The sequence below is a fragment of the Phodopus roborovskii genome, unplaced genomic scaffold (assembly GCF_943737965.1).
Source record: "Phodopus roborovskii unplaced genomic scaffold, PHOROB, whole genome shotgun sequence".
Taxonomy (NCBI): domain Eukaryota; kingdom Metazoa; phylum Chordata; class Mammalia; order Rodentia; family Cricetidae; genus Phodopus; species Phodopus roborovskii.
The window spans coordinates 15,194,832-15,216,276 of record NW_026125444.1 but is presented as its reverse complement, the minus strand read 5'-3'; the positions used below and the strand labels follow the sequence as shown (position 1 = coordinate 15,216,276).

The 21,445-nt window shown below is 46.4% G+C and overlaps 1 protein-coding gene across 1 annotated transcript; it reads right to left on the bottom strand.

Annotated features, from left to right (window-relative positions):
- Positions 1-2,017: 2,017 nt before the first annotated feature.
- On the bottom strand, positions 2,018-19,703 carry Garin1b (golgi associated RAB2 interactor 1B). Its single transcript, XM_051175803.1, has 8 exons — positions 19,628-19,703; positions 18,033-18,426; positions 16,620-16,804; positions 13,698-13,950; positions 11,047-11,168; positions 7,588-7,625; positions 4,180-4,347; positions 2,018-2,519 (listed from the first exon to the last, which is right to left on the bottom strand). Exons 2-8 carry the CDS (start codon positions 18,279-18,281, stop codon positions 2,506-2,508), a joined length of 1,029 nt encoding a protein of 342 aa, XP_051031760.1. The 5' UTR covers positions 18,282-18,426; positions 19,628-19,703; the 3' UTR covers positions 2,018-2,505.
- Between the last annotated feature and the right edge of the window lie 1,742 nt (positions 19,704-21,445).

The window sequence follows — 21,445 nt, the reverse complement described above, 5'->3', positions numbered from 1 at the left end:
GGCTTCATCTGCCCGAAAGAAGTTTCTCGATTTTTCCAGCTACTGAAAGCCGCTACCCATGAAACAGGTTGCCGTCCTGAAATGGTCTTAGTGGAAGCTGGGCAGGTAGTGAAGCTTCCAGGGCCTAGTTCAGGCGTCAGCTCTAGGCACCTTTCCTGGTCCCAAAAATGCAAACTAGGAAAGCAGTTTGCATTTTCAGTGCACAGCCAGATTTTGCTAAATAATGGTGCTTATCCTTTTGTAGACAGTTAGATCAAGTGTTGGAATAGGATCCGCTGAACTTATACATCAGGAGCTCCCAGCTTACAGACCAGGCCTAGATGCATTCAGTGATACTAAATGAACTGAATAGAAGAAATCCATTGAGCCGCAGGCCCGATTGAAACCATGCACAGGAAATTAGCAATCTTTTTTTTTTGGGGGGGGGGCGAGGGAGAGTTTGAATCTAGACTTTCCCCCAGGACTCTAGTCTACCACTGTTCTATAAAGGGTTGGGAAGACGGTTCAGTGGTAGGAGTATTTGCTGCCAAGTCTGATAACCTGAGTTCAATCCCTGGGACTCGCGTAGTAAAAGAAGAAAAACAGCACCTGGAAGTTGTTCTCTGAACCCTTCATACGTGATTTGATTTGTGCATATGCACAGAAAGGGTAAATAAGTAAATTGAAATAAGTTTTAGAGTTTGTAACTTGGATGACAGAAATTAAGGCAACATTCTTAAATGAAATGTTCAGTGGTAGAGTGCCTGCCTAGTACACACAAAGGTGTGAGTTCAATACCCAGATCAGTAAAATGAAATTTTTAAAGAATGGTCCCGATCCCTGGAAGGTGAGGGAAATGAGTAGAGTATGGCAGGCATGGTGAATAGAGGTTATGGAAAGAATTCAGAAGCTGGAGGAGTCTGTCCAGGAGGCAGAACCCTTCTGAGAGGCAAATTAAGGTCAACAAGAGCCTCGGAATTAGAAAGTAGCCAGTAGAAGAAAGGAATTTAGGAGTGACAAGCTAAGAAATGACACCACTAAGGCTGGAGAGATGTCTCAGAGGTTAAGAGCAACGGCTGCTCTTCCAGAGGTCCTGAGTTCAATTCCCGGCAACCACATGGTGGCTCAGCACCATCTGTAATGAGATCTTGTGCCCTCTGCTGGTGGGTAGGCATACATGCAGTACAGAACCCTGTATATGTAGTCTTAAAAAAAGAAAAGGCACAACCATCTATACTCAAGGCCCACTAGTCCATCTGGTCTCTGAAAACCATGCTTTTGACCGCAGAAGCTGATGCTGTCCTCTGAGCCTGCTTACTCTGCTCCCGTGGTGTGGCTGAACACATCACAAACGACTGAAGGGTTTCCTGTGTGCCAGGCACTGCTGTGGACACTGGGAATGCAGCACTAAACAAAAGGGAGTAAACCAGTGTTCCCGAGAAGCTAGTAAACCTAGTTAAGTTTGAACAAAAGGAAAACTTACCCGGCCTAACACTTCTAATCTTCTGGAAACATTGTTCCTAAAAGAGTTTGGTGATGTGATACAACTCATTCTGTGGAGTGCTTGCCTGGCATGTACAAGGCCGTGTTTGGTTCCCAGCACCAAATAAACTGGAAATTGTTGAAAATGCTTTTGATCCCAGCATCCTTGAGGTGGGATAGATGAGACCCTACTTCTTTCTTCTCTCTCTTCCCCCTCTCTCTTTCTCTCTTCTCTCCTCTCTTCTCCCTTCCTCTCCTCTCTCTCCCTTTGAGATAGGGTTTCTCTATATAGCCTTGACTGTCCTGGAACTCACATTGTAGACCAGGCTGACCTCACACTCACAGAGATCCACCTGCCTCTGCCTCCGAAGTGCTAAGGTTAAAGGCGTGCACCACCACTGCCTGGAAGAGACCCTACCTCAAAACCCAAACAAAAGATTGTTCCTCAGCTTCCAACCCAGGGACAGGTGAACAAGCCTGAATTGGGCAATAGGCAGAGGAAGAAGGATGAGGTTGTTCCAGAGTGTTCTGAGCAGAGAGGAAATCACACTTCTCGCCTTGGTTTATGGCTTTACTTTTTAAATTAGATAAATAGAGGCTTGGCGGGCATCTCTCAGAGATGTGCTTCTTGTCTAGTTCTCTTCAGTTTGTCTCCCGGGTCCTCTTCTGTTTGCTTGTGTTGCTACTTTTCTTCCTGCCTCTCTTCTCTGACTTCCTCCTGCCAGCTTCTGTGTCCTCTCCCGTTTGCTTGTGTCCACAGATCCTCTGGGCTGTCTTCCCTTGCATTGCTCTTCTCCTGGCTCGTCTTTTGGAGAATGCATCCCAATCTACCTGCTTGGGGCCCACGGGATGCAGGTTGCTGTACTCTCCGGCGGTGGAGAGGCTGACGATGAGGAGACCACTCCTGTCAGGGATGTGATAACTCAGGTTTGCTCCTAGTGGCAATCTCCTCCTCCCTTCTGTCCAGATAGAGCCCCTGAAACTGAACACTGAAGAGAAGTCTGGTGTGGGCTGCATAAAGTCTCCCCAATGGGAAAGCGTTCATCATATGGAATTTCCTGTGAGTGCCAGAGAGAAAAGTGGTCAGTATCATATAGGTTACCAGGAAAGCTCTTCCGACAAAAGTTATGTGACTGTGGTTTCTCTCTCGATAGTGAGTCTCCATTTTAATTTTTGGACTGCATTTGGTGTGGCTAACTCACACTATGGAAAGTGAGACCACAGGAGGGGGCAGTTGTTCTTATTTACATTTTAATTTAATTATGTGGATGGGGGATATGTGCAAGTGTAAGTGTCTGTGGAGGCCTAAGGTGTTAGATGTAGAGCTGGAGTTACAGGATCATCTGAATACTGGGAACTATATTCAGGTCCTCTGGAAAAGCAGTATACGTTCTTAACGCAGAGGACCCTCTAGCCCCTATTTACATTGAAAACTTTTGAGTTTCTTTTTCTTTCTTTTTTAAGATTTATTTATTGTGTATACAGTATTTTGTATGCATGTATGTCTGCATTCCAGAAGAGGGCACCAGATCTCATTACAGATGGTTGTGAGCCACCATGTGGTTGCTGGGAATTGAACTCAGGACCTCTGGAAGAACAGTCATTGCTCTTAACCTCTGAGCCATCTCTCCAGCCCAACTTTTCAGTTTCTAATAAATGGTCTTTTGGAAGAGTTTCATTGATGGTAGTTACTTCATATAACCATATTTCATATGATATTATTTCACTGATAATACCTAAAATTTTATTACATTTGTCTTGTGTGTATAATATATGTAGATCATGAAAGTAGGAAGGGGTCATGGGAGGGCAAGAAGACACCCTGAGGAGAGCAGAGGAAAGGTGGGACAATGGAATGCTGGTGACAGGAAAGTAGAAGGGGGCAATGGGAATAGGGGAGGACGGTAAGGGGGCAGGAGAGCAAAGTATAATGACACCTGCCTGTGACATGCCAATGAGAGCTGGCGCAGTGGCAGAATAGCTAAGGTTTATCTGAGGTGTGATTACTCCTAACTAAAAACAAAAACAAAAAAAAAATGCCTTTGTGTGTTCACTTTAAAAGTACTTTAAAAATAAAGGGTTTTTTTTTTTTACAAACACAAAAATAAGTATTTTATTTTTTATGAATTAGGAAAACATAAGTTAACCCACCTTCTTAAGGACTGTCAGACAGTGCATAGAAGGTACTTCGTAATGCTTGTGAGTAAATGTAGGCTAGATGGGGGCCTTGGAGCATGGAAAGGGAAAGGCTGGGACCCCAGGAAGTTTGTCCTCACCCAGCCCTGCAGTGTAGCTCCTTCTCCCTCTCGCTAGTCCACCACCACCCTTAGTTAAAAAGACACCAAGAGCTCTCGGGGAGAAGGAAGGGAAGAGCTCCAGTTACTGCTGAACTCTAGGAGAAGGCTCCTCTGTCTCCCCACACAGCAGAAAGAGAAGGCTCTAGCTCAAGAGCACCAGCCGAACAGCCTGCCCTTCGGTGCCACTTGTGGGGACTCTGGAGTTCCTGGAGATCCCACACTGCAGAATCCCATTCAATATCATTGGAGGCAAAGAGAAGAAGGCAGAAGGGCAGAGGGTAAGGTCCCTGTGGCCAGCAACCCATCCTCGGTGCACAGCATTTGGAATCACCCGAAGGACCCGAGGGCACGGTCCCATTTCTGAGCTTGAACTCCAGCCTGTCCCATGAAGATCACCAGATCAATCCCATCACCACCGTACCTCCAGGTAGGGACAGCCGTGGCCTGCTGGAGGCAGCCAGAGTGCCGAGGAGCGAGAGGGGCTGTGGCCCAGAGGGGTTTTCTCTCTCCCATTCTCCGTAAGTCAATGCGTCCCTCCAACTGAGATCGCGGGTACAGGGGATATTGTCTTCCCTGGGAGTAGCTTTCTCTAGTTAAGAAAAGGAATGCATTTGCACACTGGCTCACAGAGCACTCTGGAAGCTAGTAGCCAATAGTTGTGGGGAGAAGAAGCCATTATTATACACAGACACATCAGACAACTACACATTTCCTGCTTTTATCGTGGGTGGTAACTCTCCCACATTCCCCATTTTACGATGAGGACTCCGAGGTCCATAGAGGCTGATTAATTCACTAATGGCCACGTTATGACGTGGCAGAGTCAATATGCAAAGTCAACCGACCTCTCTCCAGAGTTTCTTAACCACTACATCACGTTGAGCAAAATAGCCTCAATAGATGGGGAGAAACACTGTGATTGGGACAGGTTAACTGAGTAAATCGCCCCAAACTGAAGCCAGAAGAGCAAAGCCAGAGCCTATTCTTAGATCCTTTGCCCCTGGCTAACCAAAACCATGGTATCAGTTGGGATCATATTAGAAATGCCTGGTTTCAGGGCCTTATGTCCAGGTCTAATGAATTAGAAATAGCATTTCAACAAGACCAAGGGTCGACTTGTGAGCCTGCTAATTAGGGGCACACAGGTGAATTGTGGGCCTCTGGTTGTCTAGACAGAGAATCGACCCCAATGCCTATCCACCTAAGCTCTGCACAGCCAAGGTTGGTCTTGAGCTCCTGATTCTTCCTCTCCTTGCCCCTCAAGGGCTGGGATTAAAGGCATACACCACAATGTCTAACTGTGAGTGTGTGCATGTGTCCCTGAGTGCCTCAGTGCGTGCGCGTATACCTGTGTGAGCAGGTACAAGTGAATGAAGGTTGTCAGAGACCAGAGGCATCCATCCGATCTCTCTCCTCCCTCTGGAGGTGGAGTTACAGATAGTTCTGAGCTACCCAAAGTAGATGCTAGGAACCAAACTCAGATCTGGAAGTCAAACTCAGGCCCTCATTCTTACAAGGCAAGTACTTTACTGACTGAGTTATTTCTCTGCCTTTCTTTTTATTTTATTTTTGAATCCAGAAGTTCCAGTAGAGGGTTTAGAGTGTGGTTCAGTAGGAGACAACCAGAGTCCCAAGAGCCTGGCATATAACTTCCCTTTTCTGCCGGGTACTTGAGCCAGCAAGAAAACAAGGTACAGAGAATGTAACATCCCAGAGTGGATCATTAATATCAGCCTAAGAATATCCCAACACCAGACACCCTGAATCCCTTCTGGTGTTGTTTGAGGCTCCAGTAAGACCCTCTGTAGCCCAGGCTATCCTGTAACTCGCCATATAGACCAGGTTGGCTTTAAACTTGAGGCATTTCTCCCAACTCAGTTTCCCAAGTACTGTGATGACAGGTACATGCCACCACATCCTGAAATTCTAAACCTTTTCCCTCCAGGCCTAGCACTCATTAGAAATATCCTTGAGTACTCTGTTTTCCTCGACTCTAACCTCATAGAATATTTTAAAGTGTATGTGTTTGTGAATGTGCTTGAATGTTATATCAAAACAGAAAAATGAGTTGGCATCGCATCAAAGGTCACAGATGCAGAGGAAGTAAGCTCTGCTCACCTGTCAGGACTTAGGAGCGGGCAGCTTCCATCTCCATCTTCAGTGCTGAATGCAACCTTCCCTTTAGCATATCTTTCTTGCCCACTGAGCTTTAATATACACTGCACTTCCTTCTTACAGAGTATAAAAATTCAAGCTGAAAGGTGGTGGTGCATGTCTTTAATCCCAGCGCTCAGGAGGCAGAGGCAGGTGGATCTCTGTGAGTTCGAGGCCAGCCTGGTCTACAGAGTGAGTTCCAGGACAGGCTCCAAAGCCACAGAAACACCCTGTTTTGAACCCCCTCCCTGCCAAAAAAATTCAGATTCTGGGCTTCTCCTGAAAAATAATCAAGAGTATCTGACAATACCAGGCTATGTGCCAGCAAGGCAACCGTCGATCAAGGTTTTAACTAAAAAACATTCGCTGCTTTGGTTGCCCTGTCTAGATCACTCTAGACTGTCTTCTTAATGTTGAAATCAGAGGGTCAGTTGCCACCAGTTGTTGTGTAGTTTTTAGATTTACTCATTACATTTTATGTGTTTGACTATTGTGTATGTATTGCCTACATATATATATGTCTGTGCACCACATACATGCCTGCTGCCCATGGAGGCCAGAAGAGGGTGTTAGGTCTCCCAGGAATGGAGTGACATTCAGTTTTGAGCTGGGAGTTGAACCTGGGTCCTCTGCAAGAGCAGAGAGTGTTCTTGACCACTGAGCCATCTCTCTAACTCTACCAGCAGTTGTTTTAAATGTCGTTAAGAGTCAACCACTCTTCCTGCCCATGCTCCCTCAGACCTTCATCCATTTATTCCACCTACAGATATATGAATGAGTATGTGAAAAGCTCTGATTTGGATCTGAGACCTACAATCTGGGACCTACAATCTCCTTTACATTTCAACACACAGTGTGATGTGGCTGGCTGTCTCTGAGCCAGCATGGAGAACTAATTTGTCAATGGTCTTAGGTCCTCATACTTATTGAGCTCCCATTGTGTCCCCAGCACTGTGCTCGCTGCTGTAGATGACTTAGAGGCATGGATGCAATTTAACATTCATTAAGAAATAAGCCTTACGCCTATAAGAGAACCAGAGAGTAGTGTGAGAGGTTACGAGGAGGAAAGTTAAGTCTTGGCAGGAATGTGTGGTATAGGGTTTAGGACAGACGGGGTTTAGAGTGGCTCCTCAGGGGAAGGAAGTGGGTGGGGTATGACTAAGTCATGAGGAAGCATGGCTGAAATGTGACTGCTTCTGGAATGTCACATTTTCTCACAGGGCCTCATCTGCTCCATCGCTCCTGACCCTATCACATATGGCAATGATATGAAAGGAGTAGAGACCTTTATGTACCTCTGGCACCCCAGCATGGACTCTGAATGTTGTCTAGCAAGGAGTTTCTATAATTTTGGTTTGCACCCGTGTGTCTTCATGCCCTTGAGAGAAGGCAGTGTGGCTTAAAGAGCCTCTGGTGCATGCATCTAAATAAACCAATGAATCAACAAATGGATACTGCAGATGTGAGGGGGGAAGGACTGGCTACGGTCATTTTGTGGAGCTGGAAATGAATATAGAAATGTCTCAAAGAAATAGACTAGTAGGACTTGATGCCAAATTGACTTTGGTGACCAAAAAGCCCAGAGAGATATCCATTATGGCATGGGGTATTATGGGACCTGAGTCCTACACAGCAGCTAGCTCTCCCTGGCATGCAACCCTGCATCCTTTCTTACCTGAGCTGGTCTTGTTGATCTGCATCTCGTTGCTCCTCCTAGAACTCCAGTCATTTCAGGGTCAAGGAAACGAAGATCAAAAGTTAAAGAGAAGAACATTGAACTCAAGTGGGTTTTGTTTGTTTGTTTTGTTTTGGTTTTGCAACAGGTCTCATGTATCTAAGGTTGGCCTCAAACTCACTATGTAACTGAGGATGACTCTGAACTCCTGACCCTTCTGCCTCCTGAGTTCTGGAATTACAGACATGCACCAGCATACCTGGTTTATGTAGCAGATCAAACCCAGGCTTTGTGTGTGCTGTGGCAAGCACTCTACAATCAGGTACATGCTCAGCCCTAAAGTCATATTTCAAAGCTTATCTCTAGGTAGACTTTTCCTGATGCAAAAGATTTAGAGACAGATATAAATATGGAAAAGGCCAGCTGTGGCTACACCGGGTGGGTGTGATGCATATTATGTTTCCAGAAGAGAAAGGAGAAAAAGGAGGGTGGGATGGAAAGAGGCAGGGACCAGAGCCCATGGCTCTGATTTGTCTGAGGGAGAGGGCTGTGACCCTATCTTGGATCTTGCATCTCAGCCATGTATGCTATTTACATGGTGGCATGTTGCTGCTAGTGAGCAAAAAACTGGTAATATGTGCAACCAGCTGGGAAAATGCCTGAATCTACAGCATCGTCACATGGGGCTTTGTTCTGGAAAATCAAGTAAGCTAAATATTTGTACATAACAGCTACTGACATAACGGAGGAAGGAGTGATACTCATCCACTCCTTTTCTCAAGTCTCCCTGGCCCATTTCACACTTGCCAGTTCAGATCAGTGTAGCTGCTTATCTGGTCTCTCTGGGTCTCTTCTTCCCATCCAGTGAACTGTCATGGCAACAGCTAGAGTGACCTTTTCCAAATGTAAATTAGATCAAAGTATGCCCACGTGTAAAATGCAGCTAAGACTCCCCTCCACTGAAAGTGCAAAATCCTTCACATGGCTTCTCGGGCCCTGCTTGGCAGGGTCCCTTGCCTGTTTCTCCATGTTCTCTGACCCAGCGACCTTCTTGTTCTTTCACTAAACCCACCAAGTTTCTTCAGCCATTTGTTTCTTCAACCTGCCTGGCTCTCCTACCCCCATCCTTCCCCCTTTTCTTTGTCTAGTGCCTATTTCTCTTTCAGGGCTTTGCTCCCTTCCAGAATTAAAGACTAGAGATCGGTGATAGGCCCCCTAGTAACCCACTTCCCTTTTCTTTTGTGGATATTGTTTTGAGACAGATTAGCCTAGGTAGACATCAAGCCCACAGGAATCTTCCTGCCCTAGCCTCCTGACTATTGGCATTACAGGCATGTACCACCATCTCAGCCTGAGAACACGCAATTTTTGTCTCAGCCTCCCTTGCAGCTAGTTCGGTTTATGGGACTGAGTTACAGGCAGTAACTCAGCATGAAATATATGCAAAAGGGTCTGGTGGTTTGAATGAGACACACACACACATATACACACTCAGAGGCTTGAGTGTCGGAACACTCAGTCCCCAGTTGATGGCCCTTTTTGGAGAGGTTTAGGTGGTATAGTCTTGTAGGAGGGAGTGTGTCACAGGGGGTGGGCTTTGGGATTAAAAGCCTTGTGCCAGCTTCCTGTTCATGCTGCCATGACTGCCAATAGCTGCTGTGTCTTCTAGCCATGACGGGCTCTTATTACTCTGCAACCACAAGCCCAAGTAAATCTCACTGTATGTAAGTTGCCTTGGTCATGGCATTTTATCATAACAATAGAAAAATAACTAATACAGTGTCCCATAAATATTAAGTTATCTGGGTATTGTGGTCATGTTTATACTCCAAGGCAGGAAGGCCCTGCATTCTGAGCCAGCATTGCCAATGTAGACCCTGCTTCAGAAAACAAACAAAAAAACAAAGAAGCCTGTTCAAGGTCATCTCACTAGTTACTTAACAAGTTTCAGGCTTGCTGTACTACAAAATCAGTGATTTAATAACTTGACACAGTTCAAAACTTGCTTCAGTATACCTTTGTTCTATTAGAATTCAGAATTAGTTCAGAATACAACATTCTTTTGTTTGTTTTTTACTTAGTGTCTTTTGAGACAGGGTTTCTCTGTGTAGCACTGGCTGTCCTGGAACTCACTCTGTAGCCCAGGCTGGCCTTGAACTCAAAGATATCTGCCTGCCTCTGCCTCCCAAGTGCTGGCATTAAAGGTGTAAGCCACCATGACCCAAAATATGATATTCTATATAAACACTTTAAATTATAGTTTTCTGTATGTTAATATGCAGTAACAATCTTCTGTACAAACTGTCCAGTCTAGTAGTAATACACATTTTTATTGAGCTCTCACTCACATCTGTTTCTCTGAAAAAGAGCATGCTAAGTGCTTGATGCTTATGAGCTCACTTAATCCCAATAGTATCCTGAGGTGGCTGTCTATTATGTTTTAGGTATTATAGAACAGAAAGCTGAGGCACTGGTCTATGAGCCTTCAAACAGTAAGAGAGTACACTTTCTCTGGACCCTCTTTGTTTTTGGCTTACCACCCTAGCACTATTTGGTTTGTCTCTGACCTACTCTAACTGTTTCCTATTATGGCAAAATCCCCTCCTCTTGGGTTAATAAATGAGTGTGGTAGCTTGAGGCCCCAAATTCACTCCCCAAGCTAGAGGGAGGGGGTATCTCTTCTATATGTCAGGAATGGTGGTACTGACTTTCTTATAATTCAAGTATTTGGGAAGTAGAGGCAGGAATTCAAGCTTATTCTTGATTGCATAGAGAATTTGAAGCCAACCTGGGCTATATGAGATCCTATCTTTAAAAGTGTTCCTTCCTTTTGACACTTCATTTTTCTCTCCTGGCGATATCTACTAATTCATTTGTGGTTTTCCTTCTCAGCTTGTAGCCCAAACTAGTCTGGGACTCAGCCTCTTTCTCAGTGCTGGAATGACAGATGCAGGCCACCACACCTGGCTTCCTGTCTCTCATATCACTCCAGACCATCTGCACGTGCAGGGACATCTTCAGGCATGGAGAAGATAGGCCTGTGCCCTGGACCATCCCAGGGGATGATACTGTAGGAACAACCTCAGGAGCTCTATAAAGTCCGAACAGAGGCCCAGTCAGTAGGGAAACTAACCCAGGGCACAGCGGAGTTTAAAGCAATGTGGTTATGTCACTATAAAATCAGATACTGGATCGGAATTTAGCTTTCGTTCTTCCGTGCCTGTTACTAACTCATTTTTATTGCTTTAGAAGTTCTATACGCACGGCTCCTCTGGAGTCAGGCCTACCTTGCTTGCTGTGTGAAGATAATGGGAACCCAAAATTGTTCAGAGACTAGGTAGGCATTGTGCGACAGTGTGTCACGTCCCTAACTGAACTCCTTTGCCAAGGATCTCACTGCTGGGATCTTCCAGCCTAGGGAAAAGGATGGCATGGGCTAGCCTGATTTAAATCATGTACCTGTACTGTTTCTGCTGATGCAAGTCGGCCAAGATCTTCGAGAGAGCCTCGCTCTCCCCCTGGGCCACCAGTTGCATGAGGCTCTCACTGGGCAGGGAACCTTGAGAGTTATTCGTCCCTAACTATATGGAGAAAGGACAAACAAACAAGGTTAAGCCTTGGGCTCTCTGCATTTTCTTAACACCAAGCTCTAGACTCAGAAACATCAGGACTCACCCTATCCCATATTAGGCAACCATATCAGCTGCTCAGGGCAGCACTTTTCCTTGTTGGTAGCTCTAAAGGTGAGGTCTTCATTGTACACTTGCCAACAGAGATTTAGTATCAAGATGAACTTTAATAGCTAGTACTACTTGTTTTTGTACTTAAATGCATATATTGTGAAAAGTTAATGTTTAAAAAAAAACTAACTCCTCTAAGGAAAGTCCTATATGCAGTTGCTTTGTGGATCTGTAGTGCATTTGTACCTGTTTATGTGTGTATGTATGTACATGTAGGTGCATGTACACACTCATGAGCACACATGTAGAGGCTACAGGTCAACACTGCATGTTTTCCTCTATCATTCTCCACCTGATAGTTAAGAAAGGCCTTTCACTGGACCTGGCTGTCACTGACTCTGCTGAGCTGGCTGGTCAGGGAGTTCCAAGGACCCTCCCCAAGGGGGCTGACCAGGAGACAACTCTCAGGAAACCTGATCCACCTAAAGCATACTGAGCAGAGGGGAAGAATACTTGTGCTATTAATGAAATGGTGTACTTTTACTTCCTAGAAGCCTCCCCACCTCACCCCGCAGCTGCTTGCAGACCTTCGCTGTTAAGCTCATTCACTTTTCTGTGATCTACCTCAGAAAGCACAACTTTTCCTGTTTATCTCTTTTTCATACACCACCAAAAGCCAAAACACAGAGCCAACACTCAGGGCTTTCCCACTGTTTTCTTTGAAGATCGGGGGAAGGGAAGGGAGGGGGGAGAGAGGGCACAAACACACACACACACACACACAGAGAGAGAGAGAGAGAGACGGAGGAGGAGAGACCACACAACCTGTTCTTCAGCTGTTTGCCAACTCCCATTGTTGAGCATGCCTGATATCTTGGACCATGACTGAAAAGGCATGAATAGATGACTGAGTGAGAGCCGGTCTCCAACAGGCACAAAACTCCCATAGTTCCAAGGCCATACATTATATTATAGCACAGGTCTGTCATCTAAGCACTTGGAGCCTAAAGCAGGAGGACCTGGAGTTGTAAGCCATCCTGGATTCTAGCGCAACAAAACTCCCACAATTACATTCACAAGAGCACCACCAACAAGGACTTATGTAGGGACACTTTTAACAAAAGTCTGGCGGGGTTGGGGATTGTGCTCCCTGGTAGAGTGCTTGCCTAGCAAGAGCAAGGTCCTGGGTTCAGTCCTCAGCCCTGGAGAAGAGAGAGAGAGAGAGAGAGAGAGAGAGAGAAGGAGAAAGGGAAAGGTAGCAAAAGGGATGTTAATGAGCAAAGAGCTTGATGTTCAGAATGCATGTAAAACCAGATGCCATAGCTCATCTGTGAAACCCCAGAGCGCCTATGATGAGATGGGAACCAGAGACAAGAGAATGAATCCACAGAAGGCCAAGGACCAGTTAGCCTGGAGTGCACAGAGGAGAACAAGGAACCCGGTCTTAGGTAAGGCAGAAGAGGAGGATCGACACCTGACGCTATCTTCTGACCTCTACATGTGTGCCAAGTCACATGTGCCCTCTCTCTCTCCTCTCTCTCTCTCTCTCTCTCTCTCTCTCACACACACACACACACACGGGGGAGGGAGTGAGGGAGGGACAGAGAAACAGAAGGGAGAGAGGAGGTAAGAATAGAGAATGAAAAAACTAAACAAACACCTCCCCCAAGGGCTATGGAGATGGCTCAGTGGGTAAAAGTGCTTGTGAAAGAATTAGGACCTGAGTTCGGATCCCTAGCATCCATGTAAAGAGCCATCCACGGCAGCACACACCTCTAACCCTAGCACTGGGGGTGAAGAGTTGGGGAGCAGAGACAGGAGAATTGCTGGGGTTTGTGGCCACCAGCCTAGCAAAAGTCCCTCAAGCTCCAGGTTCAGTGAAATACCCTATCTAAAAGGAATAAGGCAAAGAATAGAGGAATATACATGAAGTCTTCCTCTGGCCTCTGGCATGCCCCGCACAGTGTATACAGCCACCATACACACACACATACACACATGCACACACACACACCAGGAAAATCTCTTTTGGCCTGGCATGGTAGAACATGCCTATAATCCCAGTACTTGGGAGCTGGAGAAAGGAAGCTCAGGATTTCAAGGCCAGCATTGGCTAACCCAGGCTACATGAGACCTATCTCAAAAAGGCAACCCTCCCCTCCGAAAAAAAAGCCAAAAAACATAAAACAAAAGCAAACCCCTTCTGTTTTGTTCATTTTCACTGAGTTGTAGTGATGGTTGACGGTTGCATTACTGTGTACCTTTACTGAAAGCATATGTACTTAGACAGGGAATTCAGTGCTTGTAAATGCTACCATGTTGGGAAGAAAGTTAAAACTGAGGGCAACAACTCAGGGCACTCAGCAGCAGCTCAATTCTCCCTTTTCCGACTCTGGTCTTGGCCCAAGGCTGGCAAAGGGGATGTCTTACCTCAGACATTCCACATGGGCTGCAGAGGCTCTTGGGTACCAGGCAGTGAGTGACAAGGATGCTAGGGTCCTTGGTGGTGATGGACAGACCCTTCTGCAGAATTTGGACCAGGCGGATCCAAAAAAGGAAGACAGTCTCAGGATGGTCAGGGTGGAGCTTTAGGAAGTAGATTTTCTCGGTAACTGTCCTCAACCTCAGGATGCGTTCATGGTGGTCACAGATCTGGAGCTCCACAAACTTCAAAGGGAGAATGCTAAGGACACAGAAGAAGATACCCGGATGACCCCATCACTCGTGACGTGTCCCCTACAAAGGTGGAGGCTTTTAGAGAGCTCTTGGCCAGCAGCGCTAAACCCCGGGGAAAAGCAGAGTCCCCTGAAGCAGTTAAGATGCAGGCTGTCAGAGATTCAGATTCAACAGGTCTGGGCTGTGGCCCCTGGGACCTGCCTCTCTTCACTCTGCTATGATTCTCATGCCAGTGTTCCCTGGGTCCTGAGCCATAGCTGTAGCTCGGGAGTAAGGTAACCAGACACATGGATTTGCCATTTCCTTCTTGAAAATACAAAGGGGGCTGAGTGCCCTGCACAGCTTGTTGATTCTTTATAATACCTTCGTGGCCCCAAGACCGCCCAAGCGAGCTGACTCAGAGACCTGGCTTGTAGATCTAACACTAGTGTCCTGCGGTGGGCAGTCTTTGCTACAGGTATCCTCATCATATTGGAGAACTGTGGCACGAGGTAGCTTGGAGCCGGGAAGGGGTCTCCTGGACAGCTCTGCTAACATCCAGAGATTCTCTTGTGGTTTGAATGTCAAATGTCCCCAGAGGCTTATTTGTTTGAACACATGGTCCCCAGCTAATGGCGCCATTTTGGGAAGGTTATGGAACCTTGGCAAGGAGGGGCCTTGTTGGAGGGAGTGCTTTGAGGGGAGAGCTTTGAGGTTTTAGAGCCAGACCTTATTTCCTGTTCTCCGTTTCCTGTTTAGATGCAACAATCAACCCCGCTTTCTGCTCTTGCCACCCCTCCCCTGCCACGACAGGCTCTGTCCCCCTGGAACTGTAAGCCAAAGCGAACCCTTTCTCTCCTAAGCTACTTTTCACTGGGGTTTTTTTTTTTAAATCACAACAAAAGAAAGGAAGCTGGAACAAGGGTCAAGAAGGGCCCTTCTACCCCACACATCACGCTACTATACACTACAGCCCCAAGTGGGACTTAGGCATCTCACTTTACAGAGAAAAACTGCAGCCAGTGACTCATGATACAGAAATCGATACAGGACTGAAAAGGACATGCCTCTCCTGAGCAGCTCTCCCGCTGCCAGGACTCACTGCAGCTCAGAGATTCCCTGCTAAACCAGAAGAGTAAAGCAAGGGTGCTCGTAGACCAGCCTCCACTCCTGTCCACGCAAAGCTTCCTTTTCACCAATAGTCTGTCCGTCCAGGGAAAGGCCTGTCTGGTCTCACCTGACTTGTGTGTGTTATATGCAAGCATGTTTGTCAGGTGTGAGCTTGCCCGTGCGCTTGTTTTGTGTATGGAAGACAGGGGTCAATGCCACCGTCTTCCTCTATTGCTGCCCACTATTTAAAAAAAATGTTTGTGAAATGTAAAAAATAAATTAATGAAAAAAAGAGAAAACAATGGTCTCCTTTTAGTTTTGTTGTTTTTTTTTTTTTTGAGACAAGGTTTCACTGTGTAGCCCTGGCTGTCCAGGAACTCACTTTTTAGACCAGGCTGGCCTTGAACTCAGAGATTCGCCTGCCTATGCCTTCAGAGTGCTGGGATTAAAGGTGTGCGCTGCCAATGCCTGGCTCCAAAGGAGCAGTTTCTTAAGAAAGAAAAAGATAACTTGATCTTGCAGAGGACCTGGCAGTCATGGTCATTCATAACCACCTGTAACTCCTGTTCCAGGAGATCTGACACCCCCTTCTGGCCTCCACAGGCATGGGCACACACATGGCACACAGATGTACATGCAGGCAAAAATTCACGTGCATAAAACAAACTTAATAGATTTTTTTTTAAGGCACTCACAAGGAAGGAAGTGGGCTAGTGAGTTGGGAAGACAGTCACTCAAAAGCCTTCACCAAGATTATTAAGACATTTCTCACTGAACCCAGAGCTTATGGTTTTCTTTGGCTAGACTAGCTGGCTAGTCCCTAGGACCCACCTCTCTTCCTCCACCCCTTCATCCTAGTCCCGGGGACACAGGCATGCATCATACTTGGCTTTTTGCATGGATGCTGATGATCCAAACTCAGACGCTCATGCGCGTCATGCCATTTTCCCACGAGACATCTATCTCTCGTCCCCCACCTATCTGTGTGTGTGTTTTAGGGGATGCATGTGTATATGTGTGTACATGTGTATGCACAAACATGTAGAGGTCAGAGGTTAACCCCAAGTCTCATTTCTTGAGTGTTATCCAACTTGTTATCCAATTACTAACCCTGGAGCTTATTGGTTAGGCTAGTTGGGTGGCCAGCAAATGCTAAGGATCCACCATCGATACCTCACAGTGCTGGGATTACACATGTGTACCACTACACCCTTTCTTCCTCTTCCTCTTCCTCTTCCTCTCTTTACTGATTGAACTAACTCCCTAGCCCCCAGCCCTCCCCCTCCCCACTTCTCTCAGAGTTACTACAATCTAGAGCAGTTAGAAGCTGAGCACCACAGTGCATGTTTAGAACCCAGGCACTCAGGAGGAGGAGGCAGGTACATCAAGAGTTCAAGGACAGCCTTGACTGAATAGTGGGTTCGTGGCTAGCCTGGGCTATAAGGACTTTGTTTAAAAAAAATTTTCAATTAAGGTCACTGCAAAGGCTTCTCAGTCCCTCCCCGCCTCGCTTAGTATCAGGCAGCTTCCACCTCGGCCTGCCCTTTGCCCCCTCATCCCTCCCTCGCTCCCATCTGTGTTGCTTACCTCTTCAGGATGATGCTCGGGGCTGTGGATGGTCTGTTCCATGTCTGGCTCTGCCCGTGATGCCATTTGACTCTGGCCATAAGGAGGATGTTGGGAAGGGGTAGGCAAGGCACAGAGGAGGTCACCCCAAGGGCCATTGTGTTAGAGGCTTTGTAGATTTTTTTCCAATGTCTGCTCCTTCTGACCTGCAATGCAGCCCCCAGGCCCAGCCTGAGCATTTGGCAAAAGCCCCAAGATGTTTTAGCAAAGTTTCTTCACTCAGAACTAATCTTTTTTTTTTTTTCTCTTGATAGCTCTTTATGGTCTAGGACTTGCTAAGTAGATGAGAACCAGAGGACAAAGATCTGTCTGCCTCTGCCTCCTAAGTGCTGGGATTAGAACACTGTGCCAGCATTCTATGATAGCCACTTAGCTTCTCTGTGGGGGGGAGGCTATGCTGGGTTGTGGAGTATTTAACAGTGCCCTTGGCCTCTGTCCCCTACATGCCCATAGCAAACTCCCACCTAAATTCTGACAACTGAAATGTTCTCAGATTTTGCCACATGTTCCTTGGAAACGAGGGCTTGACTACTGCTTTTTGACAACCATTTTAACCTGTATCGGTTTTAAAAACTCCAGTGGGGCTTACGGGTGTTTTTTTTGTTTTTAAATTTCTTTGGCTATTTAAACAAGCAAAATGAAACAAAACAGGGTCTTACTCTATAGCCCAGGCTAGACTCCTTCTCAAGGGTATCCTCCTACCTCAACCTCCAGAGTGCTGGGATTACAGGCATGAGCTGCCATGCAGATTTCTCTAACAGTACTTAAAGGACCTACTATTAACACAAGAGCAGCAATGACCCAGCCTCTACTTCATGTCTATGGATCCTCCCTCAACAGCTTCCTGGCTTTGCTTTGAAAACATTTGGTCTTCATGGTCCTTCCATTTATTTTAGGTTCTGTCTGGCCCAAGGGGAGCCCAGGCAAGGCGATAAAAGCACACAGAGTACCCCCTAGACCGTGTACTTTCTTGCTGTGTCTAAATGGACTTGTACAGGTAGCATGTACAATGACCCCTCCCCACTAGGAATCAGAGACTGGTTTCTCTGAGTCCGAAGGTCCTATTTTTTGTCAACCAGTACTTCTGTTCTAGTCCACAAAGGCCATCTCCTTTCACTGCCTCAACTTGGTGTCAGGTAACAGGTCCGAAAGTGGCATAAATTAGGGGTTCCAGCGCCTAATCCTCCACTGAGCACAGGATGCCTGACCATCCTTGTTGGGTGTACACTTACCGAAGAAACCCCGGTCAGCCTTGTGTCTCAGGCCCTCTAGCTTTCCTGCCTCAGTTTATCTTCCTCTGCGGTTCTAAGGATAACTCTTTTGGTCCCATCTTGGGACAGGGAGTGCTTGCTGCTCGGAGGCACCCAAGAGTACCTGGACAAAGTTGCTCTCAAACACCACGGAGTTCGGAAACAGGTTGAATTCTGGAGAATGAACCATCTGGCAGAGCAGTCCTCCCTCCACGCCCAGGCCCACTCCAGGGTTCGGCTCCCCATCCACAGGCAAGAGGCCCCTGAATTTTTCCCAGGCGTTCAAGGAAGGGAAGGTTGGATAAGATCTTATAACTTTTACAGCCTTCTTCGAATTCCACCAAGGCTTTCTAGGTGGAACTGATGTCATCATGTCTGTACATGCTCAGGGGCCCTCTGCACAGTTGTCCTGGGGTCTGTTTCTTCCCTTCTGACCATGGGCAGCTGGCCAGGGCCTGGGGGGCAGCCAGTCAGCTCACAATGATGAATGGATGACATCATGAAAAACCACAGCAAGCCTGCAAGACAGGGAAGCAGGGGAGCCTCCCATTTCCCCCTGAGCCAGTGTTGTTCACTCAGGACATCCCAAGTCCTTCTCTGGGGTCTATGTGGAACAGTCACAGAACTTGCTGGGAAAGCCTGAGGCCGGCAGGAAGTTCCTGCTACTGCCCGAGGAGGAAGGCCCTTCCTGATTCTCACTTTCAACCTTCTCTTGTTTAGTGTGTGTGTGTGTGTGTGTGTGTGTGGTGTGTGTGTGGTGTGTGTGTGTGTGTATGTGTGTGGTGTGTGTGTGTGTGTGGTGTGTGGTGTGTGTGTGGTGTGTGTGTGGTGTGTGTGTGTGTGTGTGTGGTGTGTGTGTGGTGTGTGTGTGTATGTGTGTGGTGTGTGTGTGTGTGTGGTGTGTGTGTGTATGTGTGGTGTGTGTGGTGTGTATGTGGTGTGTGTGTGTGTATATGTGTGTGTGTGTGTGTGTGTGGTGTGTATGTGGTGTGTGTGTGTATATGTGTGTGTGTGTGTGTGTGGTGTGTATGTGGTGTGTGTGTGTGTGTGTGGTGTGTGTGTGTATGTGTGTGGTGTGTGTGTGTGTGGTGTGTGTGTGTGGTGTGTGTGTATGTGTGTGGTGTGTGTGTGTGTGGTGTGTGTGTGTATGTGTGGTGTGTGTGGTGTGTATGTGGTGTGTGTGTGTGTGTGTGTGTAAGACTGGGGATTGAACCACCAGACCCCCAATACATTCTGTAGGAGCTGCCCTACCACCAAGCTATATCCCCAGCTCATCCAGGACTTGAACTTGCCATATTTCTGCCTCGGCCTGCAGCTACACAGGCCTGCAGCATGAGGTTCAAGCTCCCCTCTTTACATTTGATTGATTGATTGATTGATTGGTGTATGTGTGTACACACAGGAGTTAGAGCATCGTAGAAAACAACTTATGGAAATCAATTCTCCCACCATACAGGCTCTATGGATCAAACTCAGGCCATCAGGCTTGGTGGTTAGGTACATGCCTTTATCTGCTGAGCCATCTTGCTCTTTTAGTGCAAATTATCCTAAACAATGTGAAGAGGTGATGTCTCTTCAGAACTAATTTTCAGAGCCTCACATGACATAATCCACCACCCCTGCCCCCCACACGTCTTGGCTTAGTATGACATCAGCTCACCTCCCACCCCCTGCTTAGCATGACGTGAGCTCACCTCCCACCCCTGTACCCTGACTTACGTCCAAGAACCATTTCTGCTTCCAGGGGAGCTGTTGGTACCTGCTCTCCGCCTGCTACGGCTGGCTGGTGGCAGCTGCAGGATTTCTTCCCCTTAGGAAGTCAAAACTGAAGGAGCAGGAGAAGTAATTAGTGTCTTATGATGAGGCTGACTGTGGGAGGGTACCGGTGGGAGGGACGGCACCGAATCCTCATCTCAGGGTACCTCCCCAAGAGTCAGAGGAGGAGAAACCATCTGAATCCTGAGCCTGGGGTGAGTCAAAGCACTAAGCAGGCTGACAACCATCCAAAGTCAATTTAAGGACAAATAATATTCTAACTTGAACAAAATTCTAGGATTTGTTGATGTGTCACCATCAAGGTCAAATGTGATAATTTTAGAAAAATGGTTTGGCAACCAGATATACAAGGGACAGGCCTAGATATTATTCCCGTATTTCATCATAAAGTCAGAAAGAGGCTGAGCATCATGAGACTCTCCTGGTCTGGTTCCATCAGCCCTTCCCTGGCCTCAAGGCTACCCCTACCCCCACCCCCAACCACCTGTTACAACTCCCTGGGTAGCAATGAGATGTCCAACTCACATAACTTTTTCTTTTGCTTACTATGTGGGGGAAATGCCCTCCTCCAATTAAGATTCTCTAAGGATGGGGTCATAGACCACACCCTGTGGTTTGCGTTCCCTTGGAAACTGAAAACATGGTACAAAAGTGATGGCTGTTAATAAGCTGTTCCTTTTCAGTTAGCACTTAACCACAGCACAGCCTGCTGAGCTACATACAGAGCTGTGTAAATGTACCCACGGAGACATCCCAGACTCAACTGCAAAGCTGACTTTGTTCTTTTCCATCTAGGACACTAAGCCGGCTTCTGTGGTGTCCCTTGACCTTCAGTGGAAGGAGAATTTAGCACTGGTCTAGAAAGTAAATTATGACAACACTTTTTGGCTGAACAATTGTATAAGTGATGTTTCAAGGTGTGTATCTACTCCTAGTCCCTGCTAGCTTCTGACACCGTGAAACATACCCCGATATTTCTTCCACTTCTTTCTGTTAAATACAACATTGTTTACAATTATGAAAAGGAACAAAGAAAGAGAGACCAAAGAAATAGCCTGGATTTAAGAAAAATTCTTTTAGACATAATATATATATATATATATATATATATATATATATATATATATAGTTGATGTCCAGTTCTGTAGTATGGAATTACTGGCATTTACTTGGACATCTGGAATAGAGAGAACATTGTGTGGCTTTCCTTGCAACTAGGTAAGGCTATGTGACTGATCTACTGAAAGACACATAAGCTCAAGTAAAATTTCTGTGAGGAATTATTTTAGGGAGAAGACATCTCTCTTCTTTACCCCCATTCCCATCTCCCTTCCTCCCCCCTCCCCCCGCCACACACACACACACACACACACACACACACACACACACTGGGATAAAACTTCCATTCCAATCCTGAATCGTGAATTATTATTTATGAGAAAAAACAAATTCGGATTTTTTTACATGTACTTACTATTTTGTATGTGGGTGTATCTATGGGGTGCTGTAGCACACCTGTGAAGGTTGGAGATAGCCTGCTCTCCCATCACCGTGGGGCCCAGGGACTGAGACCTTGCAGCAAACCAAACCATCTCCACAACCCAAATTTGGATTTTTAAAATTAGATATAGTCAAACCTAAAACTGGCTGATGCTACCAACATAAAACTCTTGTTCATCTTCAGGAACAATTTTACAGTAAATGATGGTGCTATTTATCAATAGTTCTAGGTGATAAGGAAAATGAAGTTAATTTGCAGGG

Coding starts and splice junctions, on each gene's coding strand:
- Garin1b (XM_051175803.1), bottom strand. CDS start 18,281: ATGATGACATCAGTTCCACCTAGAAAGCCTTGGTGGAATTCGAAGAAG. Junction 7,626..11,046: donor CATCAGCAGAAACAGTACAG/GTACATGATTTA, acceptor CTGGAGTTCTAG/GAGGAGCAACGAGATGCAGA. Junction 4,348..7,587: donor GATCAACAAGACCAGCTCAG/GTAAGAAAGGAT, acceptor TTTCTTAACTAG/AGAAAGCTACTCCCAGGGAA.